The sequence below is a fragment of the Pelmatolapia mariae genome, linkage group LG20 (genome assembly GCF_036321145.2).
Source record: "Pelmatolapia mariae isolate MD_Pm_ZW linkage group LG20, Pm_UMD_F_2, whole genome shotgun sequence".
In the NCBI taxonomy this organism is placed as follows: domain Eukaryota; kingdom Metazoa; phylum Chordata; class Actinopteri; order Cichliformes; family Cichlidae; genus Pelmatolapia; species Pelmatolapia mariae.
In genome coordinates, this window is record NC_086244.1 from 20,705,631 (window position 1) to 20,717,319 (window position 11,689).

An 11,689-nucleotide genomic window follows, 5' to 3' on the forward strand; every position below is an offset into this window, starting at 1 on the left:
TCCGATAAGTATCACACGACCATGGGGGGGGCAGAATGGAGTTAACAGGACCCCCAGGGAAGCAGAAAGAGACAGAGGGAGGTAGGAGGGCTGTCATCAATCAGGCCACTGACGTCACACGCTCACACAAAATGCACTTGATCCCATTTCCAAAATCCAAATTATAGAAAAGGTCTCTTTCATAGGCAAAAAATGAATAAAAATGCGACATATTGATTTTGGACATAGATCAAATGAACATTTTACTTATCAGTTGGTATCAAAACACAAGAACATTTTTTCAGATCTTGTAGTAACCTACTGCTATGTGAATACTGTTTTTATTTTTGACATTACAATTTCAACCACTAAAAACACGAAGCAGTTTACTCTGGATGCTAACCCTATTTTATAACCAAACATATCGGTCTGCGGATTCCATCAACGGTCAACCATTATCTTACTTTGGAAAGGCTGTTGCTGTGCCATGAAATCTCTCATCTTTAGCTTGCTGTATCTGAGCCAAGCAAAAAGATAAGAATGTGTTTTCCTGCTGACATCAAGTGGCCACAGTGATAACTACATGACTCCTGTGCTACTAAGGCTGTGTCCTGCTTTTGTGGACTGGATGGTTTAAAAAGCTAGATAATGGCCATTTTTAAGGAATGCTTGGTGAGATCCACAGAACCTGGATGAAGCTGAAATTGAAAATTACTAACATAAATAAAAACGGGAAAAAAAAAAAGGAAAAAAAGAATCCTTTATTATGTAAAATTAATCTCTGGGCTTTATTATTTCCGATATTTCAAGAAATCAAGCTGGATTTTTAAAAGATCTGTTATCTCTTTGTAGTCTAACAGCATGCTTTTTATGGTCACAGGCATTTGATTGTCAACTGGTGTCTGTCAATGCACATCCCCTAACATGGGCACTAACACGATTAGACATAAATAGCTCCTGTCGCAATAGTCTGTGTAACTAGATACCTCCAAAGCGACCATGTGAATAGTTTGCATACCAGAGGCACGAACCACTATGGAGTAAAAATGTTACAGATAACTCAAAATTTATGATAGACAGTCTCACACAAAATCCACTGTTATCTTGGTAAGACAACAGTAACATTTCAGGCCTCCTTTGCTTGTTTTTACTTGTTCATCTGTGAAAAGCAGAGCAGGCCAGAGAGCCAAGCATGTGATCAGTCTGTAAAATCTGGAGTACATTTAGGCAAAATGGCATAAATAACAGTGCTTTGTCCCCCAGTATAACCGGTGTAACTCTGTCTTGCACACTAGAAACACTCAACAAACAGCAAAAGCACTGACTGAAGTATGTAGACCATGTCCTTAAAGTGAGTACAGATAAGACTGAATGAATTTATTCAAAGAGAGAAACTGACGAATTGACTGTACTGACAAATACATCTTGTTTATTATATGAGTGCAAATTTCAAGCCGACCTTGCAGATTTTCCAGGGGTAATATAGGGGAATAAAAAGTCCTGAAGACATTTTCCACATCCAGAAATGTATCCATGAAATGAGCTGTATCCAGCACATTATTCTTATAATATGATTGGTCTAGCAGAGATTGCTATAAAACTGTGTTTACTCAGAGATATGTTTTGCTTTTTTGCACATTTTCTGCCCAAGTAAACAGTAGCCTCTTAGTAAAAGGATTTGTAAGCTCAATGGGGCACTTTCGAGATAAAGAATTTAGCTGGAGACAAACATAGCATTCATATTTCAAACAGCCAAAAGGAGGGTGGTATCTGGCCTCTGTAAAAAAAAACAAAAAACAAAAAAAAAACCCAAAGACATAAGTAATTTGGATACATTTACAAAAAAATCGGTATACATGGGCACCAAAAGTCACAACTGCATTTACAACAATGCAAGAGACATGATAGAAAAATACAGAAAGTTTGAAAGATGATATTTGACTTAATCTTACAAAGTCATCCAATTGTTTTTATCAACTACATCCAATTTGGCTTCCAGCTTCACAAGATGGCAGAGGAGTTGCAAAAAAATACAAAAACATCACCCTCTCGTTTACAGGCTTACTCCACTCCTTTCATGAACTCCAAGAACTCTGCAAAAAAGAAGTCAGTGTTACAAACAGCTGAGCTTCAGACAAACTACTACAAAACCAGAACATGTCTTTATCAAGCAAATGTCTCATTGTGAATGTGTCTTAAAAAGTAAACAAAGATTATAGAAAGTATCGGACCTAGAACTGGTCCAAAGTCCTCACCATCGTAGTCAATTTTGCCATCGTTATTTTTGTCCCCATCCTTCATCAATTCCTCGATGTCGTCCTCTGTAATGGCCTCTCCTGTGGACTCCAGCATCATTTTCAGCTCATCCAGGTCAATATAACCATCTGTGTTTCTGCAGAATCAAAGGTGTGAAATGTCGTTAATACATGACAAACTTTAATTAAGCTTTACAGCTGGCATTGGGGGAAGAAGCAAGCTTGTATTTGATGTGTGACTGGTCATATCTAGAATTTAAGTGTCTGGGAACCACCACGGTGAGAAAGGGAAAAAAAGCACAGCATGTTTGTTCTTTGATGCTCAGACGAGGTGTCTGGCTTACATCGAGTGGGTGTTTAAAATATTCGGAGCTGTCAAAAAGGATTATGGAGCAAACTACATGCTGTACTCTGCAGAGCTACTTGGCATTTTGTCAGTACTCATAATTGCACATGGGAAGCATACTTTGCTGGAACCACACGATGAAGAAGAGCAATTTGTTCAATAGACTGTGGAAATGCTCCAATGATAGCATCCTCTTGCCATAGATATTTTTTTTCCCCCAATTCTGTCAGTAAGCATGTAGCGCAGTATTTCTTTTGTGGTGAGATTTTGCTAATAAACCGCTCTGAGTGCAGGATAAAGTAGCTACAGGTTTAAATATGAAACTTACTTGTCAAACATCCGAAACAGCTCTGCCAGTTCTTCCTCTGACTTCCCTTTGCTGTCGTCCTTCATGCATCTCACCATCATGACTAAGAACTCATCAAAGTCCACTGTGCCACTCCCTGCACACACAACACACTTCATCACATCCTTAAACTGGGATTTTATATTATCCCAGTTTAACCAGATGATCAGCTTAAAAGTACAGTCTGTTCACCAGTGGATCACTGCAGTGATGTTATAGCATCTCAATTGATGTTCCAAATGTATATGATTTGAAGCCTATAATTGTCTTATTTATTATATTTATAACAGGCATGCCTGTAAATTAAAGTGTGTGTGGTCTAACTATGCAGAAATCAATTATCAGCTTTAGCTTTATCAAACAAAACCAAGATGCTGTTTCCATATTTCATCATTAAATCACATGGAAAATCCAAGATGACAAGTGCAACATCTGACACACATTTCCCTTTAATTCAACCTGACACATCGAGTTGTATTTAAGATCCCTGACTAGCATTTAAGGTCAGAGGGCTCGAACGATGCTTGTCTGCCTAACATGCTTGTGATGCACTTGCCAGCTGACCTGTGAGAATGAGAGTCAAACACAACCAATTATTTTGCTCTTTTTTTTTTCTTTTCCATAGCCCAGTAGCGGTTTCGATTTACCATCTTCATCCACCTCGTCAATCATCTCCTGCAGCTCCTCTGGTGTGGGGTTCTGACCTAACATCCTCATTACCTTCCCCAGCTCTTTGGTGCTGATGCAGCCGTCCTCTGCATCCTGTACGAAGATGTCAAAGGCGGCCTTAAACTCTGCAGCAACAAAGCAGCACACACACAGAAATATCTACTGAAGCACGTCTGGTTTAGGACAGGGTTAAGATTAATTCCTGGGCATCAGCACAAAAGGCTATTTGTCTTAAGTGTTGGTGCAACTAATGGTTTCAGTCCTGTTGAGGTATAGATTTTTTCTACCAACAACTATAACTAAATCATCTTTTAAAGTGACTCGATGGCATGCTCAAAGCCTTCACGCCTTCAGTTGAAAATCATTTCACGCACCATTTTTCTGTTCATCTGTCAGCTGCTCAACCTGCCAAACAGAAAGAATTGAGAGAGAAAACATCAGCTTTCTGGGATATATTCTGGAATTTCTCTGTAACAAAATATGGGTTTGATTGCATTTTCCAAAGCTCCAAATATATCTAGGTTAAGATATCTGGAAATCTAGACTAGATTATTTCTGTTTGTTTTGATAGCTTTTCAGTTAACAAAGGTCCGGGACATCCCTGACATTACACAGCACCTACATATCATACATGAGAGCTGGTAAGAGGAGGAGTTAAAAATAAACAGTCAGAAGAGAGGCTCAGGAACGACAGATAAAGGACACAATACACAGTGCTCTAAATTAGCATAGCTGTGGATCTGTCCCAACAATGGAACAGTAATCCTGGAAAAGCTACCAAGAATGAAAGAGGGAGACAGCTGCTTATGTAAGAGTTATTGACTGTTGTCCACTGTAAATTAACCACATACATACAGTATACAGACTTTCACATTTAAATTCCACTGTTGATGATACTGTAAAAGAAAAAGAAAAACCCTGAAACAGATGTAATATACATTCCAGAGTAATTTTATTATCTCCCCGTTGGACTGTGAGCAGATAGGAGAGCCAGAGGACTATCTGTGCAAAGGTGGATAAATAGCCACACAGCTCTCAGGCTCACAGATAATGCTGGAATTCAGCCATGGGGTGGTTTATCTAAACCTGAAGCTCTTCTCTGGCACCAGAGAACCACTGAAACAGAAGCATCTGAGCAACTGGCCAAAATTAGCCACGTGAAGTGAGACCGTTCCATTTGAAGTCATGAATGAAGCAGCAGATTGTGGTCCAGGGACATGTCCTGTCAGTGACCTTATGAGTGGCTCTTATCAGTTCTGATAGGGCTGAAGTAGGAGGAAATCTAGAGACATACTTGGTGTTAAGGCTCCCCCGAGACGATGTAGCACTAATGAAGGCAACATAGGTATTTTACAACTATTTTAGTAATGTGAGCTTAAAAAGGCTTAAAAAATGATGGGTGGCATTTTTTCATGCAACAAATAAACATTAAAGTGCACCTTTAAATGGGGAAATTACACTCTTTCACTCTTAACTACTGATCGTATTTAGCACTATTAAGAAATGTTAAGTATAATGGTTTTACATCCATAAAAACATCACTCCCACACTAGATTAGTTCTCACAGTGTTCTGGTGAGCACCCAACAAATCAAATAACTTCACAAGAGGAAGTCAACTGCACTCTTTCAGCTGTATATGTTTTGAGTGGGATCATACCGCTGCCTTGTAGATGTCGTTCATGTCGGAGGCTCTCTTGCTGCCTGTCCTGACAGTGTCCTGGCACAAAGGAAGGAAGTACTGTCCAGTTCAGGGCAGGACTCTGGCCTCATCCTTCGAGGGTTTTATAGCTGGAGCCTAATGCTCTCTGGTCCCTCCCTGGGCAGAGCAACCTCCCCTCTGTTTGTGTCCCCTTGTGTGTCCATAAATGTGTGTGTTTGTGTATGTGTGTCATTTGGCAAATCTGTCACAATCACCGGGCTCAGATAAAAATGTGGCAGCTCTTAGGGGACACACTTTGGAATGGAATGAAGTGAGGGGGGCAAGTGTGGTGAAGCCTAATCTCCAGAGGGGTGGGGGGGGGATGAGGCTGTAGGGACACTCAACATTCCTCTAGACCTGGACCACAGAATATATATGTGTGCATGTGTGTGCATGGAGGTTAGGGGGTATGCATGGAGGAAAGCCAAGCTCGGAAACATCTACAATCAGAAGACCAAGGAGGTAACAAGAAGAGAAAGAAGGCAGTTCTAAGAAGTCAGAGAAGTCCAAGGTCAAAGAGGTGTTCTTGTGTTTCTTAAAGTCCTGACCATAGAGAATCATTTCGTTTTTCAACAGTGGACATTTTGAGTTGTTGTAGTTTTAAAAGTAACGGGAAATAGATACATAATTTAAAGCACCAACTTCTAGGAAGCTATTCTATTGTGCAACACTATGAAGGTGGACCTGGAGTCCCCAAAAGAATAGCAATCATTGGTTGTACCAGTGGTTAAGACGAATAACCTTTTATGCTGATGGTACGGAGAAGTTTTAATGTTAGCAGGAAAAATTAAAGGCTGTATTTTCCCTGTGAAGAAAAGAGAATTCTATCATTTCTGGAGGTCTTTGGGTTTCTGCCTCCATCAAAATACAATCAAAGTGACTGGGATCTTGTTTCTGATGTTCACAAGACTGAAGATGACATTAAAACTTCAATGACCACGTCTCTTTCCAGAATGATGTCCCTGTTTCTCTTTAATCTCTCTCTCTCTCTGTGTGTGTCTGACATTAATGTAAAAAGGCTCAACTGGAACTACTTTCTTGAAAAAAAAATCCCCAGTTAAACTGTTGACAGTGTCCTGCGTGGATTAGCCAGAATAAAAGGATCATTGTGCCTAGAAAAAGACTTTGATACAACATTGTTAAATTAAATGCCACATTTTTTAGCGATGTAAGCGCCAGAAACAAAATTGCATTCACGCCTGCTGTGTTGGGTTAAAGGTACAGAACATTATTTTGACAGCTCTGAATATTTTAAGCATTATCTCCAAACACATTAAAGTGAAAAAAGACTATCTGTTGGATTCTGTCTGAAGCAAATTTTCAATGTTAATCACAACCTCCGCATATTTAACCACCTGCAATATGCCTGCATTTATTATGCATCGTATAGGCCATTGTTTGAAGTACAATTTAGCCAGTTATGATTTATGTGTGCACATTTTTGTTTGACCACATTACAATCAGACACAAACAGGTTCGCTAACCTCTCTGAAAAGAAAATACTTGCTGACTTTGTTATTTATGGAAAAGTAAAACATTCATTTGCTGCGTTATTGCTCATTATATTATGCTTTAAGGCATAATTTCTGATGAGCTCTTCAAGATGCTCAGTTGTAAGCACTAACCAATTTTTAGCTTACAGATTAAGTCAGCAGAGGGTGCTGTTCACTACATATCAACTAAATTAAATTGTAGCACAAGGCTGCCTCCAGATATCCAATTTATCAATAGAGGGGTAGGTGAGAAATCTGGGTCAAACAAACCAGACACATTCAGACACATTTAAATTGAATTGTTTGCGGCACGAGTCTTTGGAAGCTTTTTTCCCCCTGTGTTCTTTTGAAACAAGGCCATCTCAATCACTTGACTGTGTGATTTACACACGTTCACACACGTGCCCTCACAACAAGCTCTCTCTCACACTCTCTCACACACACACACACATACACAGAGCACGCTGTGGCAGGCATTCTAAGTGACGAGTGATCATGCTGGTTTATAATGGGATGCTAATGGAGACTGGCACAGCTTGCAAGCATCATACAGATACTCAGATGGAGAGAGGGAGAGAGAGAGCTCACATCGCACAGCATACATGTCCCACTCTTAACATGGATAAAGACACAGCTCTCCTAACATCAGTGAAAGCCAGCCACACGGAAAAGTTTGAGCTTTTATTTAATAAGAAAGGCAGGGTGGGTGGGGAGGAGGTGTGGAGGTTTGGGAGGAGGCATGTGGCAAAACACATTCTGTGTGTGTACGTCAAAATTTCATAATCAAGACGCCGTGCACTGTGTGGTACGCTGCTGTTGGAACTCAGAACAGAAATGAACCGTCATCAGTGGCATCGAGTCAATCAGCTGAAACCCAAAGCATACTGATGAGTCTACATGGTCAGCCAGACAGATTCATTTGGAAAGCTGAGTGCAGCCTGGTGGGTGCCAAGAGTGACGAGCAGCTCTGCAGGGGGCACTAGCTTCTAATGTAAAGCTTCCTTGAGCGTGCACGCACACGCACACCCACACACACACACGCGCACATGCTCTAGGACCAAAGACTGGCACGCACATCAAAGAAAGCATATGGAGTGCTGTTTCATTGGAGCTCTCCACCAATTTCCTCTTACAGAGGAAGACTGACGAAAGAGCCAGCCATCTCCTCCACACAGCGCAATCAGACAGCGCATCTCAAATCCACAATTCACCGCACACCGCTTTTTGAGGGGTTGCCATAGAAACTCTGCTGGGTAGTAGCGGGCAGAAAATGAGAGGAGATGAGCGGGGCTATTTCCCCCCACCACCACCTTCCTCTCTGCCTCCCTGCCACCACATTTTGTCCTCAGAGCGACTATATGATTTTTTTATTCATTGGCTTCTATTTGCATACACGAACACAGCAAAACTGCATATACATGCGCAGTGTCACAATTAGGGTAAACAGTCGCAATTTGTGCACGGGAACCATTCATTCATGCAAATTTGGTAATTCCAAATGATTGTGTTTCATGTCTGTGGATTAAGAGTGGAATGCAATGCTTCCACTCCATTTATATTTGTATTTAAGCAGGTTTAAGACATGTTTTAAAGATTCAAACATGCACAGTGCACTTGTGAATCCTACTTAACATAATAATAGTCATCTCACTGGCTTATTTGAGACTCAACCAAAATCTCTTACAGCAGAAAAACATTGAAGATTTCAAGTGTGCAATATGTTGAAGTGGACATGGTGTGACATCTTGCGCTGGCAGTTCTGAATCAGCTGGAGTTACTACTATACATAGCATACTTCATGTGAGTTTAAATAGTCATTCGACATAATGATTGGGTTGACGTGCAGCTGAGCTTGAAGCATGGGTCCTGTGCTCTCTCCTTCTTGTCTGTGTGTCCTCACCTCCCAGATTGTCAAGAGGAGGAGGGGAGCTGAGCCTGTCAGCATCTCTTTCTTTCTCTCTATTATTTCCTGCCTTCCTCTCTGTGTCTATTTTCCCCCCGCTCTCTCTCTGCCCCCTTTCATTGATGACCAACCTGTCAGCAGCTCCTGTTGTGGTAGAAAGTGGATGCTCTGCATGTGAGTGAATGAGATGCACAGTCTTCTTTTTTCTGTATGAAAGCATTTTTGTCTGTCCTGCCCAGTGTTTAAGAAGCAGCTCAATTTCTCATCAGTTTCTCATTTGAACCCAAATGGAGGGATTTCTCTTCGGTTGATGCAGGAGAGAGGGAAGTCTTCACTTTGCTTCACTGCATTCAGTGGTTCCTTTCTGAAAGTCTTTGCGCTTAGCCACTTGGTGTCACGCAGTGCTTCTTACATCAGCGCTCTAATGAACCAGTGGCCATATTAGCTCCACCACAGATACAGCCACACACTAACTTTCTGCCAGGGGGCAGCGTTTTCCAGTCCACTGGACCACCACGGCGCCTCATACCACCCTTCATACCCCGCGCTTCCCCTCCTAACCTCTATAATGTAGGAGGCACCCAGAAAAGATTTCATCTGAGATATATGGCACATGAAGTTCCCTTCAAGGAAAGGACAAAATGTGTTTTCAGGATTTTGTCTCGAAATAAATCATCGAACAAGCTCCACTCTGCCAATAGTGAAAAAAAATAAAATAAATGGCAGATCTGTCGAGTGAAATATTAATAATGCAAAGTAAAGTTTTTATCTGTTAAATTTTATGTGTAGTAAATACCTTAGCTTAAATACAGCTACCTTTCCTTTGATTTGTATTAATGACTAGAGTTTACCACTTTTTATGCTGTTGAACTCCAAATAACAAGAGCTGGCTTCAACAAACAGAAAATACCAAATACAAAGTCAAATTCATTGCAACACATTAACTGTCTGATTGTAATTCTGAGTTAAACACAAGGGCTAAATGTGTGGCGTAAATACAATAAATGAATCCAGCAAAACTTATTTATGAGCCTTTATAAATGTAGCAAATCAAACGAGTTGCCTGTCTTTGTAGAAATGCTCACTGTGTGCAGACACACACACCCATTTTGGATTTGTCAGTGTCACTGCCTTCTACCCTTCGCCTCAAATAGCTGCTCTCTGAAATGGAATCCAAGGGCCCTCAGGGTTTCTGACAATGTTTCAAACATTTCTAAGTAAAATGAACAGCGTTGTAACCTCGGCATTATTAAATCTAAAAGTTAGCTCCAATGAGAATGTATTGAGGCAAAGCGGGTCACAATTTCTACTATTCCAAGTTGTTATCACCCTGCTTTTAGACTGTCAGCTCGAGCACCATAGATATGCAGTGAAATGCTGGCGAATGTGGATGAAAAGACCTAAATAGCAAAAAACAATATTATAAATGTATTGCTTTTCAATGGAATAATTGTAAACATCATAATTGCCGCATGTAACATTTATTGCACTATTTAAAACCAGCTGATGGTTAGAGTGAAGTTCATTGCATCTATCTATCTATCTATCTATCTATCTATCTATCTATCTATCTATCTATCTATCTATCTATCTATCTATCTATCTATCTATTATCTGTAGGACATTGTGCTAGATTCTACAAACCACATAACACTGTATTTTCTTATTCACCCATTTACATACACATTCCTCTACACTAGTGGTGGTGGAGCTGTGATTGGGACCAACCAGTGATTCAATGCCTTGCCTGAGACACTTTAACACATGGATGTGCCAGGGATCAACCTGCCAACCCTGCATTTTGTAGACAGGTAGTGGACCACTCTACCTGAGTTATGGCTCCACTTCACTACATCACTATGCAGGGATGTAACAGACAATAGCACCTGTCAAATCAGCAGTTTTACTTTTTCTTTCCTTTCCTTTTCTTTCATTTTTTTGGACATTTGGACATTACTTTTGCTAGAAGAGGACATAAAAATTCTTTGTTTTACAGCTCCTTACACTGGTATTGGAGGCAAAACTGACAACTGTGTAGTTGAGCCTTGGTTGCAAGCATGTCAGGCTGCTACATGAGGCATGTATATATAAGATTGAGACAAGGCTAAAGCACAGAAGCTTTACACAGATGTTAATATTAGCAATTTTTTGAAAAGGAGTGAAATTCATCACAGCATTGAAACATTATAGATTTGATCTGTTTATTTCTTGGTTCAAATGAAACAGCTACAGAAAAAAAAGACTCTCAGTTTGTCTCGTGTGAGATATGGGTCCAGAAGTACAGTTTTATTTGTTGTACAATTCATGGAACTGTCTGGGAGTGAATGCCCTCCAGAGGCTCATTCATAAGATAAATTGGCCTGAAATTCATTGGTCTTGCAGACTGTCTGTGCTTCTGTATGTATGTCTCACTCTCTCCTTCCTGTTTTTTAGCAGCAACACTCGAACAAGCTCACAAACACACACATACCCTCACGCCCTTGTGTTCTTTTGTGTTTCATGGAATTGCCGTGAGCTTGAGCTAAAAGAAGGGTAAAAACACCTATGTCTGTCTGCATAGCTGAAGTCCAGCCTAGGGCCTCCTAGGCTTCAGTGAAGTGTGCTGTGATTTGACAAGGCCAGTGACGAGAGGCACTGTAAATATCCAGCTGTCATGTGACTCATTTAATGGCCTCAAGGAACCAACGAAAGGTCAATGTTTTCTGATGCCATTGCCAACAACTAAATTAAGTGACTTCATCTCTTGCTCATGCATTTCTCCCATTTTAGGAGATGGATACATTTGAGTTGCTGCATCATTTTGTGCAGACACCACTACAATCATTTCTACATACATTTCTGGCAGTACACACAAAAAGCATGCACACACACACATACGCGTCCTCATGCATGTCATCTGTGAAAGTGACAGCAGTATATTAACACGTCTCCACAGCTTCTCTGATAAAGCAAATTATGATGCAACGCCTTTATACCAGCTCTGTGCAAAAGGTTAAAT

The 11,689-nt window shown here is 40.5% G+C and overlaps 1 protein-coding gene across 1 annotated transcript; it reads right to left on the reverse strand.

The window, feature by feature from the left end:
- Positions 1-1,396: 1,396 nt before the first annotated feature.
- Positions 1,397-5,530, reverse strand: tnnc1a (troponin C type 1a (slow)). The gene is made up of 6 exons (XM_063463912.1): positions 5,254-5,530; positions 3,970-4,000; positions 3,574-3,720; positions 2,909-3,023; positions 2,235-2,371; positions 1,397-2,072 (listed from the first exon to the last, which is right to left on the reverse strand). Exons 1-6 carry the CDS (start codon positions 5,275-5,277, stop codon positions 2,041-2,043), a joined length of 486 nt encoding a protein of 161 aa, XP_063319982.1. The 5' UTR covers positions 5,278-5,530; the 3' UTR covers positions 1,397-2,040.
- Positions 5,531-11,689: the final 6,159 nt, after the last annotated feature.